Source organism: Urocampus carinirostris, chromosome 16 (genome assembly GCF_059441175.1).
Source record: "Urocampus carinirostris isolate Australia breed hairy pipefish chromosome 16, RoL_Ucar_1.0, whole genome shotgun sequence".
Classification (NCBI taxonomy): domain Eukaryota; kingdom Metazoa; phylum Chordata; class Actinopteri; order Syngnathiformes; family Syngnathidae; genus Urocampus; species Urocampus carinirostris.
The window spans coordinates 23156554-23182466 of NC_142364.1; the positions used below are offsets into that span (position 1 = coordinate 23156554).

Below are 25913 nucleotides of genomic sequence, written 5' to 3' on the forward strand. Positions count from 1 at the left end.
GAATGTTCTTTTTGGAGAAACTGTAGAGCAGGGCATTACAATCATCTAACTGAAAGGAAAAAAGGCATGCATCAGCACCCAATATTATTCATATTTTTGATATGTGTATACAATTGAGCCCAAATCATCCTAAAGATTCTTGAAAGCTGCACTTATTCCGGGAACTTTTCTTTTTTTAAATTATTTTAATCAAATTCACAGCGCGCTCAATTTTTTGGGTTAAGTTGTGCTATTGCCACTTAACTTATTATTTCTTCCCGGAGGACTTAATACCTTTGAAATGTGTTTGTCATTGAACCTTTTGTAGGTTCACTTTGGTACAGGACATGAGTTTCCAAATCAGACGAATATGATTAAAAAACTTCTAAAGTAGTCTTTTTCATAACAAAAGAGAGACCATGATGGATGACGTTTCCTAAAAAAAATGGATTCTAAAGAGGACTGGGTGTGGTTATCTAAAGTAATGATTGATGAAACCATCGATCAAGAATTGTCAACCTGAGCTTTTGTTCATATTTAAAGACAGAGGGCGGAGATCACCGCCCAGGTCTTCAGTTTCAAGGCGATTGAAAAGTAGAGTTTAATCTCAGCAGGGATTTGGCTTTAAGATTGGAAGCTTTGGATGAAAACAGCAGTGAGGGTAAAAAATAGCACCGTAGAAAATTTACCAGCAAATATTGAAAAGCCTGCTACCCCGAGATAGTTTTACTGATGCTAGCGCGTTGCTTATTTTGGCATCCAAGAAGACGATTTTGGCAAGTGGGGCATCTTTGATGCTGCAAATTATGATAAGAGTGTTCGGATAATGTGGCCGTGACCGTAAAGTTTTCAATTAAATATATCTTCCGGGATTCTGGATATTTTTTGCCCCATTGTTTGTCTCCCACCTGCTAATAGGCATCAAACACTCCAAGATAAAAAGTCTAGTCATGCCCCGTGTTCCTAGTGAGGCATTATCTTATTTCCTTCCTCCTGCGCGTTGGACTCCTGTGGATTTTAATCTTTGTTTTTTCTTTGTCTTGGAGATTTGTCAGGAAAAAAGACAAAAACAGCTTCCTTTTTATTTGAATTGTTCATGTGGAGGTATACTACAATTAGCTTTTAAATCAAACTGGAATTTATGAACTCTGTTTTGAGTATTTGATTTATGAAGAATCGGGTCTAATTTTGGATACTGAATGTCCAGAAGGACAGTAAAAACAATTCAAATTTATATGCTTTCAAATGTGTTTTAGCCGAGGTCAGTAACAGACGATGAACACAATTGGGTCATGTAACTGCTGTAGGAATAGGCTGCATAGTAAACCAAGGAACCCGTAGAGAAAATAGATTTAAAGTAGCAGTTTGAATGTTTATAATTTAAGGGCATCATCCTGGTTAATCCCACATTGCCCAGATTTTGAGTTGCGTCTTTCAAATCTAGTTTTATTTTCAAGTTACTGGACAGGTGGAATGTGCTGTATCAGAGGCCACCAAGGTGGTGCCCAGTTCTAAAAAGAGTAACCCAGTAATGGGTCATTATACTTTTCTAGGAAATGTGTGTTCTAAATGACACAATAAAGCTGGTGACACATGATCAAATATTTTCAAATTATTTTTAAATTAAGCTTATAATTTGTATATGTATATCAAACAATGCCCTCGTGTAAGTATTTTAGTGGTTGTCCGAACCTATTTTAACCCTACTTCTAATGATTACTGCTCGGTCATAACAAAAAAATAACATTGAAACAGCATAGAGATAAGACGGTAAATTGTTATTTAGGAATGCATATGTAATTGTATTTCTTGGTGCTAATAGTAACAAAAAAGTGGCTCTCGGCTTCAAAAAGGTTAGGGTCCCTTGAGCTATATGATACAGTATGGGGCCTTCAAAAATAAAAACAAAAAGTCAGTTTAAAATGTAATTTTAGTATAATGTTTAACCCAACAAAATATCAATAACTACATGTATACATACACTACCTTTTTTTTTTTAGTAAAAAAAATAAATAAACTTAATTCCAAAACTATGTCAAATTTAACTATGTTTTTTTTAAATACTTGAAGTGAAGAGATTTTACCAGAACATGCATTCCAAGGGACTCGATCACAGACATAACTCGAACAGCTACCTCTTCTGTTTTTAATGTCTAATTAAAGTGTTAAATAAATCAACATTTTTTTAACAGACGTAAAAAATGGAGCAAAATCGAGAAGGTATTGGGCTCCAAACACTTCAATAAACAGGAATCGTAACTTGAGGATATAATTTATCGTCTCCACTGAAAGTCTGTGATTCAGTGTATAGCCAATTTAAAATGTTTAAACTGTATTACAATGTAGGGTGTCCAGACATCCTGGTTTATACATGATAGCCCAAACTTTGAGCGGTGTATACTTGATCATTTTTGTTCTTTTTTTCACCAGCCCCCAAATTAGCGACATTATAGGGTAGAATAATCAAATGTCCCAATTTTCACTTTGTGTGTCCTAAATCCTTGCTGACATTTCTATCCTTGTTGTTTTTTTTTCCTTTTTACCCCTACATTTTTCAAATAGTCAATACTTAACATCATACTTTATACTCACGAGTAGTTAAATTAAAAGTAAAGTAATTTAAACTCAAATGAATAGAAACTAGCAACATAGCCGTCTTTTCCAAGTGTTCCTTCTCGACAAGCACCAACAACAGATGGTCCCAAATTTGCCCCGCTCGTCACGTTAAGTCAGACTCCAAACCTTTTTCTTCTGTAAGATACTTACTCCAGCTGTGACCAGGCAGAAACATGAACACAGGCATGAAGTCAAAACCCCCAAAATTAAACTATTTGCTCAAATAGAAACACTCAGTCAATACTGTGTGTTATTAATATTAATATGACTATTTTCCCCCACAATAAGATATTATAAATCCTTACATTTTGTGGGTTCAGGTTGATTTTTACTATTACAAATAACAGTCATTGACTGTATCACTGATCTGCATGAAGCCGCATTGTTGTTTTATTCAGTGTGAAGCTGTTAGACATGAAATCATTGTTGTGGCATGGTCATGTTTGTCACAAAGTTTTTTTGCTTGAAATGTCCGTCTGGTGATTGTGCTAACACAGATCACTCTATAGTCTGGGCCAAGGCTTGTGGCTGCCTGTCAGCAAGAGCTTCGTGGTGCCGCCTGTGGAGCTGTCAATCAATCCCATTGCCAGCTGTAAAACGGACGTGCTGGTGACCGAAGACCCAGGAGAGGTCCGGTGAGTCCCAATTTCCATTTTTTTTCTGCCAAGTTTTCATTACTGACCATTCCTCACCTTTGTTACCTCGTACCTGCCAATCATGTGGAAACTTATTTTGACATCAATGGCTGTCTATGGCACTTCAAGTTTGCATACTTTAATTTTTTCATCAAATGTTACTAAATATATCAAAATATTTGAACGCATTCAAATTTGTTCCATCACTTTATATTTTTTTCATCAGCCATATGGTTCCAATTCATTCAGATGATTGTAATAGAAAACTCCAGAAATTCGTTTTACACCCAAAAAAATATTTCATTTTATTTGTATTTTTTTTTTTTTTAACAGTTTCAGTGTGTTTTGAATCTTGAGTTTATTAGTTGTCACTTGTCTTCAAATAATGGTTGGCAAAGAATAAGTTAATATTTTTAATAACATTATAATGACTATAGTAGTTGTTGTAATAATGCAGTGGCAGTTGGTATTAAAAAATAAATACATTTTTATTGTTGTAATGACTATTCTTTCTCACTTTAACCAATGAGGATTCTATAAATACACAAGTTGAGTTAAGAATACAGGAAAATACAATATAATAATTGATGGTATTATATATAGAATTATTTAAAAAATACTAACGTATTATAGTTTTGATATCATTATTAAGCATAAAAAATAACATATTTTGATTTTGTATTCGTTTGACTGTTTTTCATTTATTATTCGTTTTTTTTTATATTGCTAGATTTTTTTTTCCACAATTTTTGGAGCCCTGCACTGTAAAAGTCAGGTTTGGAAATTAAGAATAAATAGTTAAAAAAAGAACAAATCTATGAAATGATACTTAAAAGAAAAATATAATCTCTAAACTGAACAAGTTATTTGATCATTATTTCACTGACCACTGCACTACAAAAAATAAACAAAAGTACTGTCTGAAAAAATATTGCATTTTTTTTTCTCAAAACACACCATAATGTTAAAATACAATTTATTCTAGAAGAAAAATTGTCAGCGAATAATGTCTGTGATTTTCCATTCAGTTTTGTCTTCATATTTTTTTTATTTATTTTGTTTTCCCTTTTGCTCATTTAAGTTGCTGCTGACCTTCACAACCTCTGTAACTATTATTTGCATACGTTTGCTTGCTTTTTAAAGAATGTGTTTGTTATTGAATGATAAATAACTAAAAAAAATAACCAAAGTACATTACTAGCTGGAGATAAATTTACCCCAGTGTATGTTTCTGCATTCGCATACATTACACAAATGTGTTTTCTCCCTTTTTTTGTGTGTGGAGTTCAACTCAGGTCGGGTTATGTTGTGATTAGTTTGCGTAACATGGCAGATCTGTCAGGCAGCAATGAATAATGGAACGTCTCATTATCCAAAGTGTGAACTGGCTTGTCCCGTGGGAGCGTTTGGAATTTGGAAATTTTGAGAACACTGATTTCATTCAGAACATGACAGACATGCTGATATCATAAATTACTGATCTTTGTGAATAAATCAATTGAAATTCCACCCCAAATTTCACTATGGATTGGCTTAAATAATGGCATCTTGTTTTTATTTCCTCCTGAAGTTTTAAAACCGGCTACGAGAAAACAGCTAATACCAATAATAACAACCTTCCAAATATTTACAGGGTTTGTGCAGGTACTTGGAATCCTTGAAAATGCGTCAATATTAATTTTGCTTTTTCAAGGTTTGAAAATTGCTTGAATGTTTGGGCAAGTGATTGTTAATGCTTGAAATTGTTGCCATGTTTCTCAACAAGTCATCTTTATGACACTGCTCTCTGGTGGCTTCACTTGGCCATTGCATTTTTTATTCCCTCTATTTACTGCACCTGGCATTTGGTTGAAAGGCATTGTTCTATGAAACAGCATCACCCCCTACAGTTCGCGCCCAAGACGACAGATATATGTTACCTCTAGACCAGGGGTCGGGAACCTATGGCTCGTGGGCCATATATGGCTCTTTCTATGAGTACCTGTGGCTCAGAAACAAATTTGATTGCATGCAAATTTTCTCCATCTCGTTTAAAACTTGAGCCATTAATCCTGAACAGATAAACGCAAAGAGAAACCAAAGCTGATATGCAAGGCAGTACTTCACAGAATATATAGGTCACGTTTTCACTACAATGTACAGTCAAGGTGTCTCACTCAAACGAAAAAATGAAATTAAATAAAAAAACAACAAAATATATGATTCACACAGGATTTGTTTTTGTTTTAAAGGGATAGTGTGTATTATTTAATGACTCTTTGTGGTACAAAAACTTTCATGTGGTCAAAAAATAAATTTGATTTGAATAATAGGAAAACATCAATAAATATTGTAGCCATTGTTTATTCTTATAAATATTCATAGGTCAAGACATTTGAATGTTTTTTACATAGCTGAATCCATACCTAATAGTCGTTTCCATGTTTTTCTGGCATCTTGCTGCTAGGCTGTGCACATATGGCACTGTTTTTTGTTCACATTAGACAATACAGTGCATTCTAGTAGGCTATGAAATTCCATAAAAAGTGCTTGAATTTGACACGGAAAAGTACGAACCCTGTGATTACCAGTAAACATCCGATTTAGGACTAGGACTGCAATTAACGACTATTTCTGTACTCAACTAGTCACGACTATTCAAACAATTGAACGGATAATAGGATTATCATTATGTTTTTCTTAATTATAGTTTGAAATTGATTAAATTATGTGAAACGTGATGATAAACTCAGGACAAATACCTCTTTTATTGAAGATACTACAGATTTGCCAATTAGTTTGCCAACAGTCCTTGGTCAGTAGAGAAATACCGAAAATAAAGACCATAAGGTGCACCTGATTATAAGCCGCACCCAGTTAAAAAAAAACAAAAAAAAAAAAAAACTTGGACATACTTAAGCCACACCTGACTATAAGCCACATGTGCCCACATTGAAACATGATATATTTACAAAAAGACACAGTACAAAAAAATAATTTCAACAATACAAGGTAACCTAACTCCTTGACGTCCTGCCGGGCCGCCCGTGGGTCTTTTGATAAACAAATACGTGTCTGTACGATGTCATTAGTCACTGATATACGTCATGCCACATATCATTGGAAAGTTTAAACTCTTGGGATTGAAGAAACAATGACCATTTAATGACCAACATTATGCTTTATTAAGTTCCTTCTTCTAATCCATTCATTTCATCACATCATTAATGTTTACAAATAAATAAACTCGTAAAATCATCCCCAATATGGTAGTTGGCGCTCCCCTTTTGATTGACACTTTTCCATAATAAAGGTATTTCATGCTAATTTTATTTATGCACAAAGCTCAAAGTTACCTTAAACTTGTGTCTTCATCAACACATATATTACGTGTGTCTCACTCTTAACTTCACTGCTCGGGCGCCCCTGGTGGACTTTAGGAAAAATGCATAAATTCGCCACATCGTTGCATAACCCGCAAGTTTGAAATCTTGAAAGAAAGTTGCAGATTATAGTCCAAATTTTTCGGTACATAAATCCATAATTAAACCTATTTTTTTCAGGGACAGGCAAATGAATAATAAATCCAAATCAACATTTATTAAGATTTGTTATTCCTATAAATCAAAAACAGGCTCACTGGCAGCAGTAGAAAAGTAAATAAAACAAACGTTTTGCACATTTTGTGATTAATATTCAGTGGTCAACTGCAAATTCTGTAACAGAAGTACTCAATGATTCTCCACAGTATGAAATCAAACAGTTTTAACATTTATAGTTTCTAGCGTTTTAAAAAAAATATACACGTACAAATTGTACAAAGCATGTGGTCAAAACCTTATTGGCTTGAATGTTATTTGAATCTTACCGAGGCGAGTAGGGCTCCATTCTGTTTAAATGTCCGACTGTTCATTTTAAATGTTAGTGCATCATTGAGGTACCGCCACGCTAAGCATGTCTTCTTTGCGAACGTTGATAGTAGTATTTTTATCTGCAGTATTCAGGATAAATGCTCCCGAAGTTCTGGTACGTGTACTTGTTGATGACGCTGTTATTTATATATTTCATTGGTTTGAACAGAGACGCTAATCTGCATGAGCGACTCATAGCAGAGATTATAATCATAAAGAGAGGCCTTACTCTGTTGGAAAAACATTTCGGGTGAGAATACTTGACAATAGAATTCATTGTTGAACTTTTCTATCATTGATTTTTGTTGACAATGTTGACTAAATTTTGCAGCCGTATTTAGGACTTGGATTATTCACGACCAACCGTACGGAAATCCATCACATTGGCACTATTTCCTGCTAAAACAGTATCTATTAACTGCACTGAGAGCATTGCTATGCCGACTCGCTGCCAAAATTGCTGGCTTTTACGCGCTGCTCTCTGAAACATTGAACTATCTGCCGGAAACAATAAGCATCAGCTGAATGAACTTAAATCAAGCATATGTCAGATGTTATCTGTATATCTTTGAATAAGATTATTATCAGTACAACTACCAAGCATTAGTATATGTAAACTCCTGTCCATTATAGTTACTCTTAGCATTACCTGAATTACTACAATTTTTCTCATCTCATCTCATCAGCCGTACCGCTTATCCTTATTGGGGTCGCGGGGGGGCTGGAGCATATCCCAGCCATCTCCGGGCAGTGGGCAGGGGACACCCTGAACTGGTTGCCAGCCAATCGCAGGGCACACAGGGACAGACAACTCATTCGCTCATTCACACCTAGGGACAATTTGGACCGGCCAATTCACCTGAAATGCATGTTTTTGGAACGTGGGAAGAAACCGGAGTGCCCGGAGGAACGGTTGCATTTTCAAATGTGTAGGTCTTGATTCCATAGTGAGGATGATGCATGCATCTAGATATTGGTATCAAAACCGGGTATCAGTATTCACAACTTGCTACCAATACCTGGGATATGTAATCCTGAATACCTCCTTGGTCATGAAATTGTCCTATTTTCAAACGGTTCCTGTGTGGCTACTGATCTTTAAAAAGTGATATCCAACTTTTAACTTGTATCGGTCACTTGAAATAAGAACTGGTATCAGTTTGCAACCAATACCTGGTATATGCAGTCATAAATGCCTCCTTGGTCATGAAATTGTCTTTTTTTCAAGTGTTTTCTGTGTACTTAAAAGTATTGGTGCAAATTTAGTGAGCGCAGTGACTCATTTTGTTATTTACAAAAACAAGTATGGGTGATTTCAGGCTATTCATTGGAAAAAAAGACAGCACTTTAAAAACTTTTCAACACTTCAAATGTGATGAATGTATTTGTTTCCAAACTTTGCAAGGTAATTTTAATCCAAGTTGCCCTCTTTTTTTATAATGACAGAAAATAACAAACAATCACTCCGTCTCTATTCCAAACCGTATTCAAGCCGTATTCATAAGATGTATTTATTTTTTTTGGCTAAAAAAAGATACTCGGCTTGCGTGATGAACGATTTTGCTCACTGCCATCAAGCGAGACATCAAAACGTGCCATTAGTCAGCGTGAATGACACCAGAAACAAATACATCAATCCTACCGGCGCCGGATCTCCGAAACACTTTCATTTTATCTTTCTATCGTGTTTTTCAGATGCTGGTTTTTACACTAAATGCCGCTGAAATGTTTGGATTTCTTTTCTCCAGAAAATTTGCAATATTCAACACAAGTCAGCACATTTGCAAGGAGCATTAATCAAGTGCAGGGGGCGCACTCTGTAATCACACCGCCGCACCGCTCTGACTTTGGGGAGTCGCATTTGGATCGTTCATCATCCGCATAAGCAAGAGGAGTTTTCTAGAGGGAGTGCATTAGTCACTGTTTATATGCTATGAATATGCTTTGAGGTCAGATGAGTTCTAGTGGAATCGACCTCGCGTCGCTCAACTTTTGGAAACGCCACCCGGAAAAAGTCGATATCAGGTCAGCCTATTAGGAGTCCTTGACCTTTTTGAAACTGAGACCTTCTTGGCTACTGATTAGAGTGCGTTTGTGATATTAATGTCACTGTTACTAATCAATGTTATTACTTTTGATCATCCAGTGCATACGATACATAAAATGAAGAATGTTTACAAGGATGGCTGCCTACAGTGAACATTTATCTTATTTTTTAACTTCCTTAAACTCGACACAAAACTGGCAGAATGGTGATATAGTGCGACAACTGTACTTTTAACCCAGAAGTGATTTTTTCCCAAACCGTTTTAAAGAAAATAACAACATTTTAAAGATCTGGGTTATTTTGTTTCTTAAATAAGTCAAGTCAAGTCACATGTTTTAGTATAGCCCTTAATCACAAAATGTCTCAGAGGACTGCACAGGTTACAATTACACCATCCCTTGATCTTTAAGATTTTTGTTTATGAAAATGGTTTGTACAAATTTACCTGGAATTGTTTTTAAACAGTACTGCATATGGTAACTGCTTTACCGTTGAGAAACATAAGGCAGGGATCAGAATGGAGATTTTCATTTTCAGCTGAAATAGCCAGGGTCCAGGGGCCGCAGGCCCCGGCCAGGTCCAGGGCGGAGCCCGGTGGGGGGCTCAGGGGGGCGATGCCCCCCTTGAAGCCAACAGCATTTATCTTATTTGCTATGTGAAAATTGCACTAGAATGAATTAAATCCAACAAAACAGAAACCATGTATTTTTTTCAGTTTTAAGATGTTTAAAACAATTGGGGGATTACAATGTTACAACCATCACCATTGTTGTTGTGTTTTGATGATGAAGATGGACCTTGTATTTAGCTACTAATCAACAATATATATGAAAATATATACATTAATAACCATTCATCATTAATTTGAAAATAGAATGCACAAACTGAACATGCTTAAAGAAAATACATGTCATAAATTTTTGTTTATCCTGTTCTAAATATTGTATAAACACAAAAGATAAAATCATTTCATAAATAAATAGATTTATAAATACCTCAGATTGGGATTTTCTGTCACACAGGGGAACCAGTGGTTGACTGCTGCTGGTATTTGAAGTGGAAGGATTTGGAACGGCCAATAATGTTGAACCGGTGGCGTTACTGTTAGTTTCACTGCCGATTTTAAATGCGGATCCGAGTGCATAATAAGATCGCTGGCAAGCTATTTTTGCTTTGTGCTTGTTCATTTTAGCATGATCGATCAGTGCCACACAACCTCGCGTACCATAATTGATCAGATCGACACAGTATAGACACTTTGCTTTCCCTGGAACATCACACTTTGCGATGAACTGGCTCAAAGTTTCTGTAACTTCCTCGATCTTTGCGCCGATTTTAACGTTTACTGTGACAGTCTTCTCCAGCCATGACCACTTAAATTTATTCTTGATTCCTTTATCAATCTTAAAGACAAAAGCCTCGTCTTCTTTTCTTAGTATTTTCATATTTACTTTTTCAAACACTCATCTCACCGTTTGAAAAGACCGGAAGGAGCGCCATGTTTGAGAAAGCCAATGCTCTGAACAAAAGCTCCGCTGATTGGTAGGAGTCGATCTATTTGCTATAGATCTAATGCGCTGCGCTTCTTTTTGCCGATTTTTCTCGCAATCTCTAACTGCTAACTTGGGGTGATGAAACAGTCACGTATCATACCTCACCCCCCCAAAATATTTTCTCATCGAATTTAGACGATTTACGGGAATGACCTTTGGGGTTCAAAAACAGCGGAAATCCGCGGATCCGCGGAAAATTCTGATCCCTGATAAAGTGGTCTTTGCCCTTTTATGGTTGACATGTGAATTTTTTCTTGATAATTTTCTGTGGTGAAACCAGATGTCATAGAGTTAATTTTTAATGTATGTAATAGACTTTTGTAATTTATATTAATTTATTTATTTTGTATGCAACCTTAACTTATACTGTAATTTTCATTCCATGTGCCTTATACTTCAGTGTGTTATATATGAAAAATAGATCAAAAAGACTATTGTTGTGGTGACCCTTATAATCCAGCGTGTCTTATAATGCGAATAGTATGGTATTCAATTATTTTTATTTTATTTTATTTTATTTTTATTTTATTTTTATTTAATTTTTTTTTTTGGGGGGGGGGGGGGGGGGGGGGTCGGATGTTTGAAAATATAACAAATGCAAATATTTAATAAAATGTCCTTGGTAGTAACAATAATAAAACAATAATGTTATATATACAAACTACAACATGCAAGTCAAGAGTTCTCATTTTGTGTGTCTTAAACTGGCCTAATGTGACTGATCACTTGCACCTTCAACCCACTATGCAGAAATCCAGTTAGCATGCACCACACAGCTGAGCCAAAGTCATTATTTTTCCACCTGTCACAATTTCCATTCCCTGCGCTTTTCCTCCATATTAAGCAGTCATTTGTCAGCAGGACCAGCAAGAAACACCCAATGTTGCTTTTTGGGGAATTTGTGGGTATCAAGAAGCCGAGTAAAAAGTCCAAGGTGAAGGGGGAAAATGTCTCCTGGTTACATAAAGTGCTTGTTTAGTGGGATAAGCTTACATAAGGTTTTTAGGTCATCATCTTTGAATATATACAAATACATTTAAAAAAGGAATGTCAGATGCAGCATATTGCACCTTGCACTTTTCCTGCTTTTGCACTGTTTTGCTTTGTTTAGTGCGTAAGTTGACAGACTACTTGTCACAAAGTAATGAGATGTTCCCGTTAGGGAGCGTTTGGAGATTAGAATAAAGCTTTGCAGATTTTTTTAAGAGAAGTAAGTCTCAAAATCAACTTTAAAACTCAGGATTTTCCTTTAGGAGGGAGCAACCTAAGGTTCCCAATTAGTGCAACATACAAACTATTCAACCCTTGCTGTCCTAATTAAAAAAATATATTGCAGCAAAAATGGCAGCCAAGATTTTAGAGCCTTTAGCAAATTTGGGTTTTTTCTTGGCAGTCAAAAATTAACTAGATTGACAAGAATACAAAGTTGTTAGATACACAGAACATGGATGGATGTTCTTGGTGTTCCAATCCAATATCAAATAAATAAAAATTATCAGATTTTATCTAAAATTTCTGATATTGTTGTTATAGGGGCCGGTCACACAGCCGTTTGCGGCTGAATCACGGCTAAAATTTTGCGGTTTTTTTTTGCCCGTGGTTGCCCGGGATGGAAAATGCGCAAAATTGGCCAACCCGCTGTTCCGCTGTTCAACAGACGCCAGCGACTGTTCCGCTTCCTCATCGCGTCATTTCTGCGTCTTTTTCTCGTGTGGACCATGGTTATAAAAGCTCCCGAGCCGGTGTTGTGCCCAAATCCGACTCCTACGCAACACCCACACTGCCCAGCCAAAAGGGTTTTTTTAAGGGTTATTGTTCTATCTTCGTTATTCATTATCCATTATCCGTTATCGGTCATTTCATAATACGCTACAAAGCCTAGGAGCCGGGACACTTACTCTCAGCCAAAAGGCCAAGCTAAGGTCCTAGCCCTAAAGCCTTGCTGCGATCATTGCGAATGCACCGTTCCCGGAGGTACTGCATTACCGGGCCGATGCGTGGAGTGGACAGAGCAAGCTCTTAATGTCCTTCATTAAAGTCCACAGTCCAATAATCACAGCCGGCCAAAAGGCCAATCTAAGGTCCTAGCATTAAAGCCTTGCTATGACCATTGCGAATGCACCGAAAGATTTATTCGAAATGAAGAGAAACTACGCTGACGGGGATCCATGTTCACCCCCTTGACGTCACGAGCACGACTGACGTGTGCTCGGCATTCGCGCTGTTTATACGCGGAGAAAGGCGTTTGACCGTCACACGCGTAACACGCTAATTTCACGTAATAACACCGCGATACAGGCGCAGAACATGCTATTACCATGCTCCACCCACGATTACCCGCTGAAATTTCCCGTCCTACCCATGTGTAAGCACGCCCTGGCCGCGGCCAGAGCACGTCGTTCCGCGTCATTTCCGCGTCATTTCCTCGTGTTGACCACGTGTGCGGCACGCGGTTTAACACGTGCTCAAACTTTTGAGCAGCTCAAAAGTTTTGAACGCGGCCAACCATGTGAAAATTTCCGACCGCGAGTAAAGCACTGCTCTATCTCGTGTATATGGCGGTCTCAAAATGTCCAACAGCGCCCAACGGCATCTGCTTCACGGCCAGAAATATTCTGGCCGTGGGTCAGCCTCAATACGCTCGTGAAAGGCTGTGTACCCGCGCTCTGAAGAATTGAGCAGCGCCAAATAAATTTGCGCTGCCACCCATGCGCGAATTTCCGACCTCGTATTAAGCACCGCTGTATCTCGTCTGAATAGCGACCTCAATACGTTCAATAGCGTCCGCCTCAAAGGCAGTAATTTCTGGCCGTGATTCAGCCGCAAATGTCTGTGTGACCGGCCCCATACTGTATACCAGCAGTCAATGAAAATGATAGTAAATAGATGAATAAATGAACAGACCTAGCACTAAATAAATACATACAGCCCAAAACAAACAGTTATTTTTTTCTAACCAATAAAGGTGTCACAATCTGATACCATTATAGATATCGGTCTGACATAAGACAGAAAAAAGTATTGGATTTTATTTTATTATAAATTTATTATATTATTAGTTATATACAAGCAGTTCAATTGATTGAAAAAAGTGAGTAAATGATGACATAAGAAAAAATATGAAAGCATACATCCCTAAATAATTATTTACATTTAAATTCATTGTTGCTCGTGTCCAAGCAGTCCACTGAAATAAAAAACAAATTAGTAAATGAACAAATGTAAAAATAAAAACAATTACAATCTGTATATTTTAAAATAAATCAGAACATAATAAATAGATAGTGAAAGAGAAAGAAAGAAAGCAAGAAAAGAGAAAGAGAGAAAGAAATGTAATATTATTTAAATCAATTATTGTTGTAAGTGTACCAATTTGATACCATTAACAATATTGCTCCAATCTCAGACAAAAAACAGTATTGGATTTATATTTTTAAAAATAAAATATAAAATTGTTTACCAGAATTATTGTAAAGGCGGAACAGAAGTGGTCAAAAAACGATGTTCAGCCCAATTTAGTTGTGAATAATGACGAAAGAGGGAATACTTCACTAACAACATGTACAGTATTTTCTGTATTGTAAGGCACACTGGATTATAAGGCGTACCCCCCAAAAAAAATCTTTCGTCTTACATTTTCTATATATAAGGCGCACAGGACTATAAGGCGCTACAGTATGGACGTCAACATAACAGTCAGATAGGTCAGTCAAACCTTATCAACCTCTTAATGATTTTACCGGCAGTCGGACTGTTGAAAAACAAATACTTATCTCAAAGATGTACGGACACGGTGTCTGTACGATGTCACCAATCACTAAAATACATCATTCCACATATCATTGGATAGCTTAAACTCTTGGGATTCAAGATATGATGACCATTTAATGCTCATAACACAAACAGCATGATCAGTCTGAATCAAGATACCCGAACAATATAATACGGTGATAGCTTACCAAAGAAGTCATCTTGCAAATATGGTCTATTTACATCTGTGAGTGTAGTGAATCAAACCATCCATCTATCCATTATCTGCACCGCTTATCCTCAGTAAGGTCACGGGGGTGCTGGAGCCCTGTAGCGAATCCAACTGTATAAAATATTTATATACTCCAAAATCTGCAATAAATGCGACAATTTTTCCAAAAAAAAACGAAAAGCATATCTGCATTGATGGATTTTGCTTGTTGGTTTGTTTACCCTATAATTGTTGTTTACAAATAAACCGGCTAGTAAAATTATTTTCTTTTGCCCGTAGACCACCCTAACTTGTAATTTACATTTTTATCGGCCAATTTCAGGCTTTGTTTTACCGCGCTTTAGCATGTACGAGCCAGTAAATGCTAAAAAGGACCGGCTTCTTTTACCTCCGAATAACTTTAGCCAATAGAGATTGACACGTTGGTTAGGAAATGAAACGCCGGTATATATATATATATATATATATATATATATATATATATATATACACCACTTCTACAGGACCTGTTGAAACACAATGTTGATCAATATATAAGGCGCACTGTATTATAAGGAGCATGGTCAGCTTGAGAAAAAAAATTAAAGCTTTTAGGTGCGCCTTATGATGTGGAAAATATGGTACTTGTCCTACTAATTTTAAAAAGGATAATATCGGTATCTGGCGATACTTTGGGAACAAATATTGGTACCGGAAGTGAAAATCAGGACACTCAGAGTTATTTAGTTTTGCTGTTCTCAGGTGACAAAACAAAAAGAGAAGTGGAAAATATGGAGCGGTGAATGTCCCAGACGTGTCAACTGTCTAATCCGTTTACTAATGACAGATTTTCCAGCTAAAATCAATAATATTGGGTATCATCCAGTTAGGTGCTGATGGTATCACGATTGCCGTTAAGTGGCTGAGAACGATACAAAGGGGTCTGATAAATGTGCTTTTATTTTACACTTGTGCCCGGAGGCCATTTTTATTTTGTCGATTTCGCCTCAGGTTTGACTCTGGAAAAATCCTACCTTTGATGTTCGCCATTGAGATCATTTAGCGTAGAAGCAAGTTCAAGGTGATTCTGAATGATTTCACAAATCTGTTTTAGTTTTCTTAAAGTGGAGGTGCTTAATTTGGTGTCATTAAAAAATTTAAAATTAAATATTTTTATATTAAGTATGTGTCAAGTCAAGTCATATTTATTTATATTGCCCTTAATCACAAAAATGTCCCAAAGGACTGCACAGGATTGCAATTACACCTCTGATCTTAAACCAACATGCGGTGAGGAAAAACTCAAAACCTCAGCGTGGGGAAAAAAGAAACCTTGAGAAGGGGCCTCACAAGTGGTACTACCCTTACCCGGATGATCAAAGTGGAATATATTTATCATTGGGTAACAGTACACAGACATAGTAAACATCAATAAAAGAGAACACTAGGTAGCATGTTGAAATTTGTCCAGAAAGTGCATGACAGCAACAACGCCTCGAACCTGTAGACTAGTTCAAAAAAGTACCTGACAGCAACGAAACCTCAAGCCTGTAAAACAGTCCAAAAAGTCCATATCAGCAACGACGCAGCTTCCCATCTCTGCCGGCTGGTCGATGGAGGCATTGAAATGCATCAGGTCAGACACTGGTACGCTGACTCACCACAAAGCGTCCTTCTCCCTCGTATCATCACGAGCCAGGCAGTCAGAAAAATACAGGACAAAACAAAATATGAGGTGGGCATCAATGATAATCTATTGAATAGAAGTGGGTCCTAAGTCTAGATTTAAAAACTTCCACTGAGGTAGCAGTTCTTATCTCCAGAGGCAGGGCTTTCCACAGCACCAAGGCCCGGATGGAGAACGCTCTCGAGCCTGCAGACTTCTTCTTGGTTCTTGGAGTCAGAAGTAGACTGGCATTTTCAGAGTGGAGGCTCCGTGCAGGAACATAAGTGGAAACCAAATTAACAATGCCCGAATGAGTTCAAAGAGCCTTTATATTTTCCCATCGCGCCTGTCTCTTTTTATCTTACTATAATCATCGGTGTTCCAGCCGTGGAGTGCATGAGGCTGAAATAAAGGAGGTGGGAGACATGGGGGGAGGCAGATGGACTTCACACACACACACTTGTGGTTTCCTTTTATTCAAGGATGAAAATGGTGAAAGTAAGAAAAGGACTGTTTCAAATACAGTCCAAATGCCAACCCAAACCCCCCAAAAGATTTACGAGAGACACATAAGTGCACGCGCCATACAAGCAGCTCGACAGAGGCTGGAATGATGATTTCAGCAATAGGATGGCGTCAGCAAGTTAACTATTTTGAATGTACGGACATCACTTTTGAGCAGGATTTAGATCGATTTATTCACTGCTACAGTATTTTTTTTTTTTTTTCGCATTTTCATTCCAGAAGTAAAGGCCAACTGCGAGGCCATCGGTTTTCACGGAAGAACATAACACTGTCCTGTGGGTATTTTCCAGACGGGCTTAAGTTTACTGTCGCTTTGAGATATGCTGCATCTTGCCAAAAGGTCACTCCCAAGCCCTGGCCGTTTAGAATACTTTTTATATGCGGCCTGCGGGCATCATTAAGGAAATAGATAGAGGTTGCAAGCTGTCTTTGGACAATTAAATTATATTTCGAATAGAAGCAGATGTGTTTAATATAGGGATTAGAAATTACATTAAAAAAATGACAATTTTTGACACAAGTAAAAATAATTTATATAGAAGAATAGGCACACTGGTCGTGAGTAACTTTGGAGGCTCGCTGAGGGGCTGGTCGATTTTATGTTTGATTCACCTCCATTGTAAATATTGAAACAAATCAATGTTCTTTTTAAAGCATTTTCGCACGTGAAAATGCATCTCAAAGTGCAGTGTAAAGACATCCATTTTAAAAGAAAAACACCCCCTCCTATGAAAAACAATATACAGATACAAGAAAATTGTATAAGAAAATGAAGCAAGGCAGAGGTGAATCTGGCCACTAGGCCCAACATTATGAGATTAGGGATAATAGATCAAAATCATTTTTTTTCAATGGCCCATGCACTGAATGCTCTTTTCCCTCTAAAAAACACTGGATATGGTGTCCTGGCCCTTGCCTGACCCTAATTCAACAACGTGTCCTACCTGTCTCTGAGTATTGGAAGTAGAATATAATAAATAGATATAAAAAAAATTAATACCGTATCTATTCTCGTATCATATTTTTTCTTAACCGAAAATATAACTTCTAGTGTGCAGGTTATATAAGAGAGCTGGGCTGACAATCTAGGCGGCATATAACCCCTGGCAAAAAGTATGGAGCCACCAGTCTAGGACATATACTCACGACATGTTATTTTGTGGAAATAACTCTGATAAACAGAATAAAATAAATAATAAACATTTTCAAAAGTGCAACTCCTTGGCATGCAGAAACATGAAAATAAATGAATAAAACAAGTTTTGTGGATGTCAGTAAATGCTACTTTTATAGTCCAAGCACAGGGAAAAAATGTGGAATCACTCCATTCTGAGGAAAAAGTAATGGAATCATGAAAAACAGACAAAGAAATCAATCAAAACGTATTATTAGTATTTAGTTGCACCACCTTTGGCTTGTATGACAGCTTCCAGTCCCTGAGGCAAGGACTCGATAAGTGACAAACGGTATTTTTTTAGCAATCTGGTGCCAATTCTCTTTAAATGCAGTTGCCAGATCCTCTTTGCAGATCGGAGCATCGCTGTGGACAATATTTCTCAATATCCACCAAAGAGTTTCAATTGGGTTGAGATCTGGGATATTATCAGGCCATGACATTGATTGGATGCGTCTTTCTCCAAGGAATGCTTCCACAGTGCTCTGTGGCATGATGCATTGTCATCCTGGAAAATTAGTTCATCATCCCCGAACATTTTTTTTTCAATTGAAGGAATAGGAATGATGTCCAAAATGTCAAAGTAAAATTGTGCATGTATTGCAAATTTGACCACAGGCACATCCCCAGTGGCTTTGCCTGACATGCAGCCCCATGTCATTAAAGACTGTAGGATGTTTTCTTTGGGCAGTCCTCTTTGTAAAGATCACCGGAACAGCACCAAAGAAAATTTCAGTATCATCACCTTGTCCCAAACTGATTCGTGACTCATCACTGAAGATAACCTTCATCCAGTCATCTACAGTCCATGATTGCCTCTCCTTAGCCCACTGCAGTCTTGTTCTTTTGTGTTAGAGCGTCAACGATGGTTTCCTTTTAGCTTTCTATATGAAAATCCTATTTCCTTCAGGCATGTTTACACAGTTCTGTCACATACATTGACTCCAACATACTTTTATTTCTCTTCATTTGTCTTGTTGTGCATTTTCTGTTTTCAATACATACACGCTTGACTTTAACAACATTCCTATGCTGTTTGTACTTGGTCTAAACATTTAATAAAGCTGATTGTGAGCAGCCCACATCTTTGGCAACCATACAAGTAGAGTTACCTTGTTCAAGAAGTTTGATGATCCTGTTTTTGGTCTCAAGAGACCTCTCTCTTGTTGGAACCCTGATACTTTCCTATCCACTTAGTCCTATAGCCGCCCCAAAGTGTGATAACTGCACTGTTTTTAACCGCTGACTAATGAGCAGACTTGATCAAAGCCAGGTGCAAGATTAAGTAAAGGTAATTGACTTAGTGTGTCCTTATTTTCTACTAAAAATGCACTCATTCCATATGTTTCCACATAATTGAGTATCTCCATGTTTATTTCCCTGGAATTGTTCTATAAAAGTAACATTTACTGACCATTGCAATATTTTTTGTTAATTTATTTTAGTGTCTCTGAATGCTAATATGTACACTTTGGAATTACTTGTTTCATGTTTGTAATCTGATTTTTTTTCTATCTCATCTCATCAGCTGCACCGCTTATCCTCAGTAGGGTCGCGGGATGCTGGAGCCCATCCCAGCAATCATCGGGCAGTGGGCAGGGGACACCCTGGACTGGTTGCCAGCCAATCGCAGGGCACACAGGGACAGACAACTCATTCGCTCATTCACACCTAGGGACAATTTGGACCGGCCAATTCACCTGAAATGCATGTTTTTGGAACGTGGGAGGAAACTAAAATCCAGAGGGAGGGCTTGCCCAATACTAGTAATTCCATACGTTTTGCTAGGGGTTGTATTACGGTAGCATATTGCGTTTTTTTGCGCAATAATATAAGGGTTGCAAATAAAACATTAGTGTGTGTTTTACACAAATGTATATGGTACGTAATGCTAATCACAGGTTGAGTACTGATACCAGGTGTGAGTATAGGTGCAATAGTATGCCTTCCAATGGCCATTTAACAACCAAGAATTGAAAATGAAAGTAATGGTAAATGGTAAAGTCATTTATGGATTTACTATCAGTATTTGGTCTTGGTAGCAAATATTTTTCAAGATTTGGTTTTTGGTATGAAAAAAATCTGGCATAGTACCCCAATATTTAATACTGCAACTAGATACAGTATTTATACTCTTCCCACCTCCAAGAGTATGTATGGTAAATTTGTGTGTCAAACTGAATTTTGCAAACTCGCATTTTGATGCGTATATGTTGACGAACAGCGGCTATTCAGTTTTACAGCTTCACCGCTTGATACAAATTAACGGCAGTAAAAAAATATGGCATAAGACCGTGAAATTCGACCTACTCAGCAGCGCATCCATCTCGCCGTCATTTACGATGCCGAAACTGTTTATGGAGTCGAGTCACTGTCGGGCGCACCGGGTGTCCTACGTTGCGCCATTGTTGTTGCTCTGCAAATAAAACATGGAAGGGGTCACTCACCCAGTCATTTAGGATGACGGCAGACATTTGAGGGCCTGATAGATGGCGCAAGGTAGAGAATACTCAAATACTCAAGTTCAATAATCGCCCGGTTATTGTGGTAAATGGGAACATGAACGCCTTAAAAAAGTGAAAAGCCACAAAGTAGCGACTCTTCATAAAAATCCCAAAGATCACATTTACTTCAACATGACGCCCTTACTGACTAAGCGTATATAACTGTAACAAAATAAAACTATAGATCTACAAATACAAACACAAAATTGCAGTTGAACGCATGATCTTTATCGTCATTATACAGAAGTTTAAGAAAATGTTCCTTTTGGTGAGCGAAAGCAATCTAGAGAGTGGCGGTCTCCACCAGCTCTCAGTGATGATTAAAGTACATCGCTTTTGAATATTTTGGTTTTCCACGAGTTGTAGCTCCATGTCATCCATTTAATTGGCAATTAATCTGGCGTTGGTGAGATACAGGCTCAGCAGGAATGGCTTGTGAGAGTTGTCAAATAGGCAACCGTAGCAGTAGGCCCAACCTGCAGCTGCGCTATTGCCTTCTCTCCCGACCTTGCCTCGGTCAGTCGCTTCCCGAGCATCTGCTGGTGAGCACCATTTCTTTGAGGTATTATATATATATTGAAAACAAAAACATATTAACAAAACAATACGCAAAATAGAAAAAAAAAAAAAGTAAATTAAATAAAATTAAATAACTATTACTTCAAAAACAAAAGATATAATTTTGGATATAAAATTGTATTAATTACATTTTATTAAACTGATTAATTCTAAAATAGGAATGCATTTTAGGAACAAATATAATATTTTTTAGTATATGGGGGGATCGGGACCCTAAAAATGGTCCCTGGGCCACATATCGCCCCCAAGCCATCGTATGGACCTCAAGTACAGCAGCAAAACATTTCCAATGTTCTGTACTTGCGCGCAACCTTAAAAAAGTTGCCAACAGCTTTATTTTAAGTGTGTCACTGACAAATTTGCCTCCTGTCACCAACCCAAGTAATGGCTCAAGGGAAAAGCTGCGCTGTCATTTTGATAGACGCCAGTTCCGCAACTTGTCGGTGAAAAAAGAGTCAGTGCAGTTGATTGTTACTTTTTCACTTCAAAAAAAAAAAAAGAAACAACAGCCAGACTCACATGACTCGGATCTTAATTACACCAGAAACTGCAAGGTTATACGAAACGACTTTCCGAACGACAAGGGATTGTGTTTATCCGCTTAAGCCTTCTTTTCCGTTTGTCATTTATACTTAAAATATGTAATTTCTCCTTTTAATGATTTTCATTTTGTATATTCCTAATTCTAGAGACGAAGCCATGATGTCCACATATTTCGAAACGGTGGAGGACTTGATGTCGTCTTTCGGGCCTGTTCGTGATTGCTCCAAAGACAACGGGGGCTGCAAGAAGAATTTCAAGTGCGTGTCGGACCGACAGTTGGATTCTTCTGGTTGCATGGTAAGAAGATTTTAGTTTGTATTTGTTTTCTTGTACATTTGTAGTTGACAATAGAGAATAAAAGTTGCTGGGAAAAACACGGAACTCGCTGTGTCCGTAAAAAAATGAAATGTCCATTAAAGCAATGTGTCAACATATTTTTATAATAACATAAGACAAATCCCCTCCTCAGCGATGGCGGTGTGGCGTCTGTATCATCCTCAGACTCGTGTCCTCTACCAGAGGCCTCGGAGTTTGAGGGTTCTGCACGCTACCTTAGCTAGTCATTCGACCGCTCTCTTCTGGAGGTTTCAGATGTTGCTCCTGGTTTCTGTTAAAAGTGCTCTTCCAATTGCATTACTAGTCCAAGTGCCCTCAGTATTAAGGGGGCAAAGCTGGCCTTGGCACTTCACATCTGTTTCAGCTGCTCTTTCAACCCTTGGGACTTCTCCAAATCTGTGTCTTCCTTATGTTAGCTTCAGATTGTATTGTCACATCTTTTATCACCACCTGCTTTTGCGCTTTGTCCGCCACCACTATGTCCAGTTAGTTAGATAGGAGCTACTTGTCAGAGGACGTTTGTGGTAGTGCCCACCGGGATTGGGGTACTGGTTACAGATGGTCCTGTATCATATCCCAGCTGCTTGATTGTGCTTCTTCATGTATGCTGATCCAGCTAGCATCTTACACTCTGCCACAATGTGCTGGATTTTTTGAGGGGGTATCTTTGCATAATCTTCATTTTGGGTCTGATCTTCTCTGGTAGATCCTGGCCCCTATGTGTCATGATTGCAATTGGCACCCACTAGGCCGCGCCTGTGTGTGTCATGGTTGCCATGAAGCCCACTTGGCCGCGCCCGTGTGTGTCACGGTTGCCGTGGGGCCCAATTGGCCCCGCCCGTGTTGTGCCAGCTGCGGCTCGTTAAGAGATTGACTTTCTGTGTATATAAAGCTCAGTGCTCTCTTGCTTTGGTGTCAGCTCGTCAACGAACTTATGCCCTACAAGACGTGGGTTCTGTCCTGGTTTCCTGTGATATCTGCAGTCCAGTATTGTTCCAGTTTATTTTTGTACTATTTAATTTCGGGTTGCAGTTTTTTTCCCGTCTTTTCTTGTCCTGTTCGTTAGTTTCTCCAGTTTTGGTTCCCGTCTAGTTTTTCCTGTTTATTTTCGTTACCCTGACTCGTTATCGATCTCGTCGGTCTCTGGTGTCCTATACTTCCACGCCAGACCGATGCATGACTCACCATTCCCCATAAAATAAAAAGCTTGTGTGAGAACATCACGCAATTGGGTCCTGTATCTGTTCTTGTTCTAACACTATGGGTGGTGTGCTTATGGCCTGTGGGCAGTCCTGCATTTTCCAGCCAATGGTAGGATTACCTGATTATTTATATATATATATATATATATATATATATATATATATATATATATATATATATATATATAAATATGAAATCATTAAATATACTTAAAACTTTTCAGGTAACTCTCACTTAATGATGCTAATTTCCTTGATTATCTGCCAGCCCCTATTTAAATTGCATCCTAACTGCCAGATTCAGAAACATGCCCCCAAACATGGCACTCCACCCCAACTTTTCACTGACTTTTCTACACACATTGGGTTTAGTCTTTCTCCAATGTGTCGCTGAACATAATGCTTTCCATCAGACCCAAAGAAATTACAATTTGCTCTCATCCCTGAAGTGAACTCTGGACCAGTTATCCTCTGTCCAAACAACATGCTACTCAGCAAAGCTCAGTTTCACTTTTTTATTTTGTTTTGATAATAAGAGGTTTGGTCATTGCAGTATGGGTTTTCAGTCCAAATGTTCATAACGGCGAGACAGTTCCTTACCATGTACAGCACTAAACTGGCGAGCAATTCCAGCTGCAGCGTGGACACCATTACTCATTGACATCCTCTGCAGTGACCTGTCTTCTTTTGCATCCGTCTTCCAAGTTTGTAGTTTTGTAAAGATTACATATTCTTGAAATCACAGATTTTTAATTATTAACTTGTCTTGCCATGGCTGATAAGGTCATCCCTTTTGTTGTCATCTGCACAACCTGCTGCCGGAGCGTTTCAGTCACTTTAGAAAGGCCCATCATCTTGCTAAGTCGGTGAAACAGACAATTAGTTTACCAGTTAAATAGGGGTTGGCAGGTAATCAAATAAATTAGCACCATGTGGTAGGTTAGCATCATTAAATGGGAGGCACATGAAAACATTCTCTAATTTTGATCAGTGCAATTTTGGCAAAACACAGGTTTTTTTGTTGTGTAATGCCTTATCCCATGTTGTGAAAAAGTGTTGTAGTAGGATTGTATGGACACCGTTTTCTTTTTCCTAGCATTGTTTTGCCAAGGAAAAAGGCCTGAGATCCATTGAGACCAAACCCACCAGTTGCAAAACATTGCTCCACGTGATAATAGTATTCATTAATATTGGCACTTTGTTTTTTTGTTTCATTATACAATGTGCTTGTGATAAAGTGGCAAATAGTCCTGCTACGTAAAATTCATATTTGCCTTCGCCAACACAAGGATCGGATGTAGTTAGTGTTAAGAATACAAACCTCATAAAAAAACACAAATCGACATCTTACGTTGACTCACATCTGAAACCTCGAATCTCATGGACTCGCCGGGAGCGAGTCGTAGATATAAATAAGGTAAAAACACGAGGTTATGAGTTCAGAGCATTTGAAGAGCTTGGCAAACATCATTTAGGAAAGTAAGAAAAGGTCTTGAACACTCAATGGCGTCGGGTTCAAATCACAAGTGCAAAGAGACTTGTGTAAAGTTCTAAACAACCTCGTGCACATCAACAAAGCCCTCCAGTCTTCAAAGATTAATTCAGCATCCTTGTTTTTTCTTTTTTTCGGCTTTTCTATGTTTCCCAAACTCAGCTGGGTGGGTGTTATTTCAACCAACCCTGTCAGAGTGGGAGCGAGCACAGCGGCGATATGGCACACGGGTGGCTTAAAATCCATTATGGGAGTCCTTCAAGCACCATTGCAGCACTCCAGACATTTGGAATCCATTTGCAGGGAATTAAATCTGAAATCTAAAACAGAGAAGAGGTTTTCAAGGTTTTTTATTTCTCGTTTGTTTTATTACACTGCTTGCTAACCTTAGATTATCATTTATTATTTTATTAAATTGCTTATCGACCATTTCCACTCAGTCGACTTTGACAAGTTCTGAAGAATGAATAGTTGATATTTAATTCATAATCCTGGTTGTAAATCATCTTGGGCTTTCAACTGTTTAATAATGTATTGAACAGTAAACAATGAAAATAAATAAGAATTGACTCGGATACAGTTGAAGTGAGAACAAATCTTGAAGTAGATGAAGCGCCCGTTGGATATGCCCCATTTTTTTCCGATATAAATTCTTATAGAAGTAGTAGATTAGTTTAGAATTCTATAACAATAGAATTGTGTACATTATAGTTCATTTGTTTATTAATAATGTTAATCGATGTTACTAGTCCCCTTTCCACTATCTTACCAATTTATATATCAAACACGTTTGAAATATTATGAAAAAAAACACAAAAGTCTATCGGGATTAGTAACAGGACCAAAATAAAAAAAAACCCAATAACAATTAAAAATAAAAACTACCCCTGTATTTCAAAGCGTCACTACATCATACTAAACACTAATTGGCAGCCCTATTCTAAGTGTTTTTGTCACGACATAGCAAATAAAATATACCGTACACAAAACAATTTAAAAAATACATTTTAGGCTAGCCACAATGGCATGCTTCAGCATCTCAAATCAGGAAAAAAATGTGCGCTGTCGGACTTAAGTTTCCTCAATAGTCCATCGGGGATAATAAATCACGGGGACATTTCATTTAACCCTGGCCGGAACGTCATGCCACCCAATAGCAGTGCCTTCTGTCACCCCCATCTCGCAGCAATATGTGATGGAAAAAAATGGAT

At 37.8% G+C, this 25913-nt stretch overlaps 1 protein-coding gene and 1 long non-coding RNA gene across 5 annotated transcripts in view; one reads left to right on the forward strand and one right to left on the reverse strand.

Annotated features, from left to right (window-relative positions):
• astn2 (astrotactin 2) overlaps positions 1-25913 on the forward strand; it is a 391785-nt gene that overhangs the window by 224790 nt on the left and 141082 nt on the right. For 3 of the 4 annotated variants that reach the window (XM_088355421.1, XM_088355423.1, XM_088355425.1), the window contains 2 exons: positions 3093-3230; positions 21819-21969. In XM_088355421.1, coding sequence (XP_088211547.1) covers positions 3093-3230; positions 21819-21969 — 289 coding nt within the window. The remainder of the gene's footprint in view (positions 1-3092; positions 3231-21818; positions 21970-25913) is intronic. The other variant, XM_088355422.1, reaches the window with a different exon arrangement.
• LOC148350740 (uncharacterized) overlaps positions 14717-25913 on the reverse strand; it is a 29891-nt gene continuing 18694 nt past the window's right edge. The window contains exons 2-3 of the long non-coding RNA XR_015853000.1: positions 20357-20462; positions 14717-14798 (exon numbers count right to left, since the gene is read on the reverse strand). This is a non-coding gene — a long non-coding RNA (uncharacterized LOC148350740). The remainder of the gene's footprint in view (positions 14799-20356; positions 20463-25913) is intronic.